General features: G+C 57.8%; 1 protein-coding gene and 1 long non-coding RNA gene across 3 annotated transcripts in view; one reads left to right on the forward strand and one right to left on the reverse strand.

Annotated features, from left to right (window-relative positions):
- The window catches only part of QSOX1 (quiescin sulfhydryl oxidase 1), a 44,425-nt gene extending 34,392 nt beyond the window's left edge, over positions 1–10,033 (forward strand). Inside the window, exons 10-13 of one of the 2 annotated variants that reach the window (XM_033196378.1) lie at positions 519–666; positions 4,307–4,486; positions 6,669–7,006; positions 7,741–10,033. In XM_033196378.1, coding sequence (XP_033052269.1) covers positions 519–666; positions 4,307–4,486; positions 6,669–7,006; positions 7,741–7,749 — 675 coding nt within the window. In that variant the 3' untranslated portion in view covers positions 7,750–10,033. Of the gene's footprint in view, positions 1–518; positions 667–4,306; positions 4,487–6,668 lie in introns of both variants that reach the window. The other variant, XM_033196377.1, reaches the window with a different exon arrangement.
- On the reverse strand, positions 2,020–3,927 carry LOC117074690. Its single transcript, XR_004433668.1, has 3 exons — positions 3,851–3,927; positions 2,669–2,871; positions 2,020–2,105 (listed from the first exon to the last, which is right to left on the reverse strand). It is a non-coding gene; the product is annotated as an uncharacterized LOC117074690 (long non-coding RNA).
- Positions 10,034–10,630: the final 597 nt, after the last annotated feature.

Raw genomic sequence — 10,630 nt, forward strand, 5'->3', positions numbered from 1 at the left:
TTAGCAGATGAAGAAACAGTACTTTGAAGAGGTTAAGCAACTTGTCTGGGATCACGCAGCCAGTAAGTGTTTGGGCTGGGATGAAAACTTGGTGAGACACCTGTGCTGCCTCTTAGCGTGGGTTGCTGCTCAGCATGGCCTTCCTGGCCCTCTCCAGGGCACCTTCTGGGCTCCTGCTCATGCTGCTGTTTGCAAAAGTGGGTCACTGCAGCCAGCAGAGGTGTAAATCCTAATAGACTTATAGGGTGTCAAATCTCGAAGGGACCTCAGAAATAACCCCCTTGTTTTACTGCTGCGGAAGGTGAGGCTAGAACGGAATGCAACTTGATCTGGGTCACAGCTTTTTAGGTCTGCTGCTGCTTCAGTGGGTGGAGCTGGTAAAAGAGAAATGCCACCTTGGAGGTGATAGACTGAGGGACCTCATTTGTCTTAGGGCTCTGTCTCCTAGAAGCTTCTCTCTCTGCCTCTCGCATCCTTTTCGTTCTCCATATGTGCACTCACACTCGTGTGTCCCTTAGGGTGCTGTTCTTGCCAAGAAGGTGAACTGGATTGGCTGCCAGGGGAGTGAGCCACATTTCCGGGGCTTTCCCTGCTCCCTGTGGGTCCTCTTCCACTTCTTGACTGTGCAGGCAGCTCGGCAAAATGTAGATCACTCACAGGAAGCAGGTACGTCCAGGGCCTGTTCACTCCACTGTGCCTCCGATCCTGCTCTGTTCGACCCTCCAAGGGGAGAGGGAGCAGGGCATCTCCCTTGAATTACCCCACTGGCTCCCAACTGCCAGAGGATGGGGAGAGTCAGTCTTGGGCCTCCGGCAGGACTGCTGTATCTGCAGATAGCCCCACATGGCCAGAATAGCACCGATCCCAGGAGGGAACAGACTTTGGGAATTCACCCAGTCCTGTCCTCAGCCCCGGAAGCTCTGGGGCTGAGGCCTCTCCTTTGCTTTCTCCGGGCTTATAGTTTGCTTTGCTTTCAGTCTTCATGAAAAATTTGTGATTCTGTTTTTTTATACTCTTAACAAAGAAAGAAACGTGTATTTCACAGTTTACATAGCTGACACATAGCAGGCACTTTGAGCAATTTTATTGCGCTTCCCACTGGAAAACAATTTCCTGGGGGAAATTGGGGAAACACATTTCCCCCACTGCCTCGTATTGTCCACAAACTGCACCACCATCCTCTCTGGCCACGCTGCCCCACACCTGCTTTTGAAGACTGAAAGGATGCACATCCAATTCAATCCACACATCCACAATGATTCAGGAAATCAGGTTTATATCAGGCTGTGACTTGGCTTGGAGGATAGATACATGGGTGAAAAGGGTGACAGTGCCTGCTCTTGGTGGACCTCTAGTGTGAGGCTCGGGGACAGAGAGGCCTGCAGTGCACCAGGGCTGGGGCCATGGCAGAGAGAAGGATGTGGGGGTGAAGAGAGGGTGGGCTCGACGCCATTGGGAAGGGGCCCCAGGCCTCACGGGATGAGTTGAGGGGTGATGGGTAAGTAGGGATTCTGCCAGGAATGGAGCATCCCAGCAGAGGGAGCAGCCTGTGCAGAGCCCCATGAATCAGAGGAACTGCCAGGCAGTGGTGTGGGAAGCCAGTGTGTATGGAGCCTCTCCACCATGCCGTGTGGCACTGCAGGTGCTGGGGACACAGCAGCATATGGGACAGGTCCCTGTCCCCCCAGGGCCAGTATCTGAGTGGCAGGAGACAGACACAGAGGGATGGTTTCAGCCATGATGACGAACGCTGAGGAAGACGAAGCACAGCAGTGCCGGAGCGGGTGCTGTCTGAAGAGGGGTCTGGGGAAAGCTTCCCTGTGGAGGGCCCGGTGCTGGGACCCAGGTGGAGAGAAGGAGGCAGTGTGGGACATTTGGGAAGAGAGCCTCCCAGGCTGTATTGGTGTCCTTGGACTGTGCTGACGAATGTCAGGCTAGGGCTAAGAAAGTAGACGTTTGTTGTCTCAGTTCTGGAGACTGAAGTGCAAGGCGGAGGTCTCGGGGCTGGTTTCTTCGAGCCTGTCTCCTTGGCTGGGCGGCGGTCATCATCTCCCTGTGTCTCCATGCAGTTGTCCCTCTCCCAATCCATGTCCGAATTCCTCTTCCTGCAAGGACACCAGTCCTGATGGATTAGGACCCACCCAAATGACCTCATTTTACCTTCATTACCTCTTTAAAGACCCTGTCTCCAAATACAGCCACATTCTGAGAGGCTGGGGATTAGGGCTTCAGCGTAGGAATTTGGAGGGACATAATTGGGCCCGTAGCACAGGCCAGGGACCAGCAGGTGCAGAGGACAAGCCTGGTGTGTGGGCAGCACCGAAAGAAGGCTGCTGTGACCGGAGGGAGGGAGGCAAGGCTGCAGAGAGAGACCGGGGGTGGAGGCGAGCACTCAAGGGCTCAGAGGCCTTGGTGAGGGCAGGGTTTGCAGGTTGCTGTTGGCATTTTAAGAAGCCACTGGAGAGTCTAACGGAAGTACAGACGGTTGACACTTTAGAAAGGTGGAGGATGGGCCCCTGTGGGGCAGGGGGAGGCAGGGCGGCCGAGGAGGGAGCTGCGGAGCTCGCCCAGCAGTGGTGGTGGGGCCTGGACTAGGGTTGTCACAGTGTGTCCCTGGAGGAAGTGGTCAGATTTGGGGATATATTAAAGGCAGAGCTGAGGGACTTACTGATAGATTGGAGGAAGGGTATGTGGGAAGCAGGACTCAGGTGGACTCCCGGGTTGTGGGGCCTGAGCCTCTGGTGGATGACGGTCCTGTAAGCTGAGGAGTCAGGGGCTCGAGGTGGGAGGGTGGAATCAATGGCCCACTTTGTGTCAATAGACCTCCCAATGGAGGTGTGCACAGCTGAGTCTGGAGTTCCAGGGAGAGGTCTGGGATAGAGAGATCAGCTTTTAGTCATTAGTAGCATCAGAGCTCAAGCCATGGGACTGGATGAGCTCCCTAGTAGGGAGGTAGAGAAGAGTGCTGAGGACTGAGCCCTGAGCATCAAACCGCCAGCAAAGGAGGCTGAAAGGGAGAGGCCATGGTGATTTCAGGGGGGCCCAGAGTCCAGTGTTTCAAACAGAGGTGTAGTCATTAGGGCCAGGGCTGCTGGAGGTGGCACAAGATGAGGACATCTCTAGCAAGAGCTGTGTCAGTGGCGTAGTGGAGGTAATGGCCTGGTTGGATTTGGCTGAAGAGAGACTAGGAGGCAAAATTCTGGAGATAGTGAGCAGAAACTGGGGTGTGACTGGGTTAGAGGGAACTTCTTTATGATCATCCTTTTCCCCAGTTGGAGTGATCCCTTATCAGGGGAGAAATGGATGACACAGTAAAGAAAGAAAACATTAACGAGAGTGAAATCCTGGAGGAGGCAAGGAGTGGGGCAGCCCGAACAGCAGCGGAGACAGAGGCTGAGACTGCCAGGGCCGTGTAGTGAGGCCTTGTGGTGGGGAGGTGGGCACCTGTGCTGGATGCGGAAGACCAAGCTGAGAAGGCAGAGGAGAGAGAGGCAGGCATGGACTGCTGTGGGTCTCACCTTGCCAGGAGTGACAAAAGAGTAAGGGTGCCAATGTCCTGCTGCGTGGAGGGGTAAAAGCGGGAGATTGGCTTCTAAAGGCCGGGGAGGTTTGCGGTAGGAAGGAGTGAGCTTGGAGGCAGGCACCAGCAGCCCTGGAGCCTGAGGGTGAAGGACTTAGGAGGGACGTGTTTGAGTAGGAGTGGTGTCTTCAGCGGGGAGCCTGGTTTCAGTTAGAGCAAGAAAGTGGGGCTGGTTAACAGGCCTTTGCTCATGCCAGTCCAGAGGGCCCAGTGGGTGGGCGGGGTGGGGGGAGTGGAAGGGGAGAGCGAGGAGAGAGGGAGACAGATTACGGCATGTGCAGGCCAGGTCCAAGCCAGAGGGAGGTGAGGCATGGTGGAAGCAAGTCAGACAGGCAGCATGAGTGGGCGGGGAGGAGGGGCCTGGGGCTAGGGCGTGGCCCTGTGGCCCCTGCTGGCCTCTCCCACCAGTGTCACAAAGAGCCCGAGTGTCCTGCCAAAGAGTGTGGACTTTATCCTGGGTGGGAGTGACAAGCGCCCAGGTGAGTGGCAGGGAAGGGGATCCAGGTTTAGGAGTTTAAGGGGGATGGGGTCTCCTGTAAAGTGACCCTGGCAGGTAGAGAAGTAGACAAGGGGACACTGGGCCTCTGCTGGCATAGGCTGGGGTGTGTGGCACCTGTGCAGGGGTGGCCACGGCAGGGTGGGGGACAGCAGGGTGGCTTGGGGAGGCAACGGCTGTGGGACTGGCAGCCTGAAGGGCTGGTGCATGGCGTCTCCTCTCCCCTGTAGCCAAGGCCCAGGAGGTCCTCCCAGCCATCCGAGGCTATGTGCACTACTTCTTTGGCTGCCGAGACTGCGCTGGCCACTTTGAGCAGATGGCTGCTGCCTCTATGCACCGGGTGGGGAGTCCCAACGCCGCTGTCCTCTGGCTCTGGTCTAGCCACAACAGGGTCAACGCTCGCCTTGCAGGTAAGGAAGGGCCATCCCTAAGGCTGGAGTCACCTGTGGGAGACACAGGGTGAGGATACTTTGGAGTCTTAGGCCAAAAGTTGGGGAAGGGACGCTCATTGTCCCCTCAGTCACAGCCCAGCCCTGTTAACCAGTGCCAGGATCATCAGCCCCATTTTCGAGATGAGGAAACCAAGGCTTTAACACTGTAAGACCCTGGTCTTCCCATGCCGTTGCTCACTTTCCCTGCTCTAGGGCCCCTCTCTAGCCTGCTGGGGTCCCTCTCCCGCCTCCCCTGCTCTGCCTTCTGGCTGTTGGCCCCTTACTCAAACTGCTAGGGTGGAGGGAGCTGGGGTTCTCTCTCCCTGGGAAGGGTCTGATGAGAGAAGGGGCTGGAGGAGACCAGGTCCTTCCTGGAAATACCAGGTACCGGCTCCAGGAGGGAGCCTTGCCCTCTGCGTTCCCTCATTACGGTGCTTCCTTTTCCTTCCTCGCAGGAGTCTGATGGCTCTAACAGGCAAACACATTAAACTCCAGGGAGCTGGGTGGGGAGGGAGCCATCTGTGGACAGGAGGCAGCCTGTGTGTCGGGAGAGAGTGGTGCACGTGGCTGTGACAGCCTCCCAGGGGCGGGAGACCAGGGCGGAGCCGAGGTTAAAGGAGCTGAATGGAGCAGGTGGTGGTGCAGGCGCAGGCACTTGGTCGTGGCCTCCTGGGGCCTCCTATCTAACTTTGAAAGGAAGACATGTGCCTGTCTTCTCCTTCCCCCTGCCCCGCCCCACCCCTGCCACCAAATGCTCCATTTGACCCTTCAGCCCCTTGACCTCATCAGGCTCCCAGCTGCTGCTGGAGGGCCAGGAGCTGGGCCCTCTCCCTGAGGGGCCAGAAGCAGGGTGGTTCCCTCCCCTCTCTGATGGGGTCCTTTCAGAAGAAACTCAGAATTACCAGGCACAAGCTGAGAGCTCCCTCCACAAGGCCTGATCACTGTGACTCATGACTGGACCCTCCACTCTGCTTGTTGCGCCTCCCCAAAATAACCAATCTGACTTGCTTGCCACTTGCTGCTGCTGCTGCTCCTGCTTCCTTGTAGTCAACAACTTGTCCCCCTATTAAAACCTTTAGGAGAGGTGCTTCTACAGAAGGGATGGGTGATGCATTCCCTGGGCAACACTGCGTGAGGGGCTGGTGGCCATGGCCCACCCTCTGGGACTCATCCAGAGGCTGCCTAGAGGGCTGGCTCCATCTGGGGTACCAACAGCCTGCAGCCCCAGCAGCATCCTGACTCTTCCAAGTACCCCTCAGGTCTCCCCCAAACTACCCCTTGGAGCTCACCCCTACCCCAGAGGGCTGCTGCTGGGTAAAGGCAAGGATTGCCATGAGCGGCTGACTCTTGCTCTAAAACACATTTTCTGTTGAACTGACAAAGTAACCTATTTGCGCAGTTTATAATTTGGAAAATGTAGGAAAAAGGCAAAAAAAGACGAACATGAGCCGACCAACCAAAGACTGCAAAACAGATCAAAATGAGTATTCTTGGCCAGGCGCAGTGGCTCAAGCCTGTAATCCCAGCACTTTGGGAGGCCGAGACGGGCGGATCACGAGGTCAGGAGATCGAGACCATCCTGGCTAACACGGTGAAACCCCGTCTCTACTAAAAATACAAAAAAAAACTAGCCGGGCGAGGTGGCGGGCGCCTGTAGTCCCAGCTACTCTGGAGGCTGAGGCAGGAGAATGGCGTAAACCCGGGAGGCGGAGCTTGCAGTGAGCTGAGATCGTGCCACTGCGCTCCAGCCTGGGCGACAGAGCGAGACTCCGTCTCAAAAAAAAAAAACAATGAGTATTTTTGCCTTTTTCCATGTCTGGTTCTGGGATACAAGCTGGTTGTAAAGTCCACAAAGCAGGACAGTGGGTCTGGCCAACAGTGGGAAGTGACTGAGATGGCGCTCTTCACGCTTCCCCGGAAGACCAGGGAGGGCCGGGGCTGAGGGGTAGGTGGATCCGCCTCCTCCAGGCTGCCATCTGTTGAGCTCCCACTGTGGGCTCGTGCTTGTCATCTGTATTTCCTCATTTCCCATTGTCTGGGAGGGCAGTGGCAAGCCCTTTCTGCAGACGAGGAAGCTGCCGTTCTGAGTGGAGGAGTGTGTGGTCTGGGCTTTTGGGTGGGACTGATGTCACCGCCAGCCTATGTTTGCTTTCCTCTGTAGGTGCCCCCAGCGAGGACCCCCAGTTCCCCAAGGTGCAGTGGCCGCCCCGTGAACTTTGTTCTGCCTGCCACAATGAACGCCTGGATGTGCCCGTGTGGGACGTGGAAGCCACCCTTCACTTCCTCAAGGCCCACTTCTCCCCCAGCAACATCATCCTGGACTTCCCTGCAGCTGGGTCAGCCGCCCGGAGGGAGGCGCAGAATGTGGCAGCCGCCCCAGAGCTGGCCATGGGAGCCCTGGAGCTGGAAGGCCGGAATTCAACTCTGGACCCTGGGAAGCCTGAGATGATGAAGTCCTCCGCAAACACCACCCCAGATGTGCCAGCGGAGAGACCTGAGGCAAGTCGCCCCCCGAAGCTGCGCCCTGGCCTCGGCGCTGCACCAGGCCAGGAGCCTCCTGAGCACATGGCAGAGCTTCAGAGGAAGGAGCGGGAGCAGCCGCGTGGGCAGTGGCACTTGAGCAAGCGAGACACAGGGGCTGCATTGCTGGCCGAGTCCCGGGCTGAGAAGAACCACCTCTGGGGCCCTTCGGAGGTCAGGCGCGTGGGCCGCAGCTCCAAGCAGCTGGTCGACATCCCTGAGGGCCAGCTGGAGGCCCGAGCTGGGCGGGGCCGAGGCCAGTGGCTGCAGGTGCTGGGAGGGGGCTTCTCCCACCTGGACATCAGCCTCTGTGTGGGGCTCTACTCCCTGTCCTTCATGGGCCTGCTGGCCATGTACACCTACTTCCGGGCCAAGATAAGGGCCCTGAAGGGCCATGCTGGCCACCCTGCAGCCTGAACCACCTGGGGAGGAGGCGGGAGAGGGAGCTGCCATCTGTTAGGCTCCTCGAGCCCCGTGACCCCGTTCCCTCCCCTCCCACCCCTTGCTCCTTGTCTGGCCTAGAAGTGTGGGGAATTCAGGAAAACCAGTTGCTCCAGTGAAGCTTCTTGGGGCTGCTAGGACAGAGAGCTCCTTTGACACAAAAGACAGGAGCAGGGTCCAGGTTCCCCTGCTGCGCAGGGAGGGCAGCCCCGGGCAGCAGGCGAAGGGCAGCTCAGTCCCTGGCCTCTCAGCACCACATTCCTGTTTTTCAGCTTATTTGAAGTCCTGCCTCATTCTCACTGGAGCCTCAGTCTCTCCTGCTTGGTCTTGGCCCTAAATTGGGGCAAGTGAAGCCAGAGGAGGGTGCCCCGAGCTGGGTGGGCTGGAATGGAACTCCTCACTAGCTGCTGGGCTCCGCCCACCCTGCTCCCTTCCGGACAATGAAGAAGCCTTTGCACCCTGGGAGGAAGGACCACCCCGAGCCCTCTGTGCCTGGCCAGCCTCCAGCTCCTCAGACCTCCTGGGTGGGGTTTGGCTTCAGGGTGGGGTTTAGAAGCTTCTGGAAGTCGTGCTGGTCTCCCAGGTGAGGCATGGCTTCATGGTTGCTGGGCTGTAGGGTGAGTGGCTTGCTTGGCGGGACCTGATGAGTTGGTGGCATGGGAAGGATGTGGGTCTCGAGTGCCTTGGCCCTGGCTTAGCTGCAGGGGAAGATGGGGGCTTTCGCTTCTGCCCGTTGAGCTCTGCCCCCTCTGAGCCTGGTCTTTTGTCCTTTTTTATTTTGGTCTCTAAGATAAATGTTCATCTTTGGAGTTTGCTGGGTAGAAGCTAGGGAGGGAGTGTCTTCTCTCTCCAGGTTTCACCTTCCAGTGTGCAGAAGTTAGAAGGGTCTGAGGGAGGGGGCAGTGCCTTACACATGCTTGATTCCCACGCTACCCACTGCTTGGGAGGCGTGTGGAATAAATTATTTTTGTTAAGGCAAGCATTGGTGTGTTCTTTAACTTGCTATTTGGAGACCTAGTGTCCAGGTCTGGACAGAGTGTACGGAGACCAGCCCCACCTGGAATGCAGCCAGACTCGATGTCCCTCAGCACACATGGCTCCTGGCCACAGACTGCCCATAGAGCTGTCTGCACCCAAACTCCACGGCCTCCTCATGCACGGGGACAGGCCTCTGGATGTGCAGCCTTGCCACCTGCTGCCCCAATCCTCCCTGAGAGCTCCTGCCTCAACGCCCTGGGCCGGCGAAGGAGGAGCCTGTCTGCACCTGCCTACTTCCAGCTCCTCCAGGAAGGAAGGGCTTGTTTGTCAGAGCTGCAGGGCTGGCCACTCGGTGGGGAGGAGTCAGCCAGGATTAGAGAGCCTGCCCCTAATCCGGCCTGCTGGGTTTTACAAGGATCAAGGATCAGAGCCGCAGATAATGAACCTCATTAAGGGGGAGCAGGAGCCTCAATCTGATTTGAGGTTTTCTCTTTGACATCTTCACTCTGCTCAGATGGCCTGGGCGCTGTGTGGAGCAGGTGGGATGCCAAGGCCGCTCCCGCTATGGGGCAGCTGGGGAGGGGGAGGGACGGCAGTCTCCCTGCATGTTTCCCTGGACCCCTTTAGTTGCAGTGCCTTGCTGGGCTCCTGGGGTGGATTCCCTCTTTGTGCCCCTGCTCCAGGCACCCACTGGCTCCATCCTGGTTGTGCTCTGCACCTCCTGCTCCCCTGGGCTGGCCCTGGCTGGGGGCCTGAGAGACAGACGGGAACCCACGATCAGGAGGCAACCCTGGCCTGCAGGAGGGAGACAGAGGCGCCCAGGGCCGGTGCCCTGTGTGCCCACTGGACCAAGGCCACTGAATAAGCCTGTCCCTCACGTCCTAAGGGCTCCTTGCCCAATGCCAAGTGCAGGGGATTTCTGTCAGCAAGTCCTGTGGCTCCAGTGACCCTATTTCTAAAGCCAAACTCAGTCACCTAGAATTAGGTGGATTCTAGGTTGGAAACGCTGTTGCAGCAACCTGGGCAGCACAGTGTGTAGCCCACTCTCCAGGCCCACGAAGTGGTGTGGACCTCCCACCTCACAGCTGCCTCTGGCAGCCGAGCCTCTTTTCGCCGGGCCCCAGCCCCGCTGGTTGATAAACAGGTGGGCCTCCTTAGCAGCACGGCTGCCTTTCACCTTGATTTCCCCAGGGCTCTCCACAGCATCGACAAACTAGCCTCGCCCGCCAGCTGGGCCCTCCCCCACCCAGTCTGTCAGGCTGGGAGCTGGGGCCTGCTGAGTCTGGAATGCCCTTCTAGAAGGCTTCTCTAGAGGCTCCCCTGGCAAGAGAGGGTCCCAAGGGGAGCCCTGCAAAGCAAAGGCTCCTTGTCTGGGGCAGGACAGAGAATCTCGCCTGTCTGGTGTGTGAACCTACTGGGGGCTCAGGAACAATTTCCTCAAGGAGACAGTGGCATGGAGCTTTGAAAGATGAGTAGGTGTTAGCAAGGAAATAAGGAGGAGCAAGGGTTATGGGCAGAGGAGAAAGCACTTGCCAAGTCAGCAAAGGAGAATAAAATTCAAGAAATTCTAATAAAAACTTTAAAACATGTTGTTAAGGATTTTCGCAGAGCCGCACTGGGCTAGAAACAAGCTGAAACAGAGGTGTCCCTGCTGCTGTGAGGCCTCCCTTCTGGAGGCAAGGACAGGTTCTGATGAGGGCTCTGAAGGATAGAGACCAAGCAGGGAGGGTGTCGGGGAGGCTTCTACGAGACCTGAAGGATGGGAAGCCAGGAAGTGGGAGGGGTGGGGATCGAGGCTGGAGGGGCCACAGGGCAGGTGTAGAGGGACTGCAGCTCTGAGGGGCTGCTCCATGCAGCATGCTTGGAGGTCCAAGAGGGGCAGCCCCACCTTGGGCCAGGCTCCTCTCCAGCAGCCTTGGTATGGGGTGGGGGCGGGAAGACCCCTGATGCAGCCCGTCCTCTGGGTATGGGGGTGGAGGATAGGGCTCCGGGGACCTAGCCAGCCTTGACCCTGGAGGAAAGTCAGGTGGGCTCAGAGGGAGCCCTCAAATCTGGGCCCTGGGTCAGGGTGGGGGTCAAGTCCAGCCTTGAAGAGAATGGACTCTGGAATCTGACGTCTGGGGTTGAATCCAGCTTCCAGCACTCACTAGCTATGTAACTTTGAGCAAGATAACTTATCCCCTT

This window comes from Trachypithecus francoisi, unplaced genomic scaffold (assembly GCF_009764315.1).
Source record: "Trachypithecus francoisi isolate TF-2019V2 unplaced genomic scaffold, Tfra_2.0 Lachesis_group5, whole genome shotgun sequence".
Lineage (NCBI taxonomy): Eukaryota > Metazoa > Chordata > Mammalia > Primates > Cercopithecidae > Trachypithecus > Trachypithecus francoisi.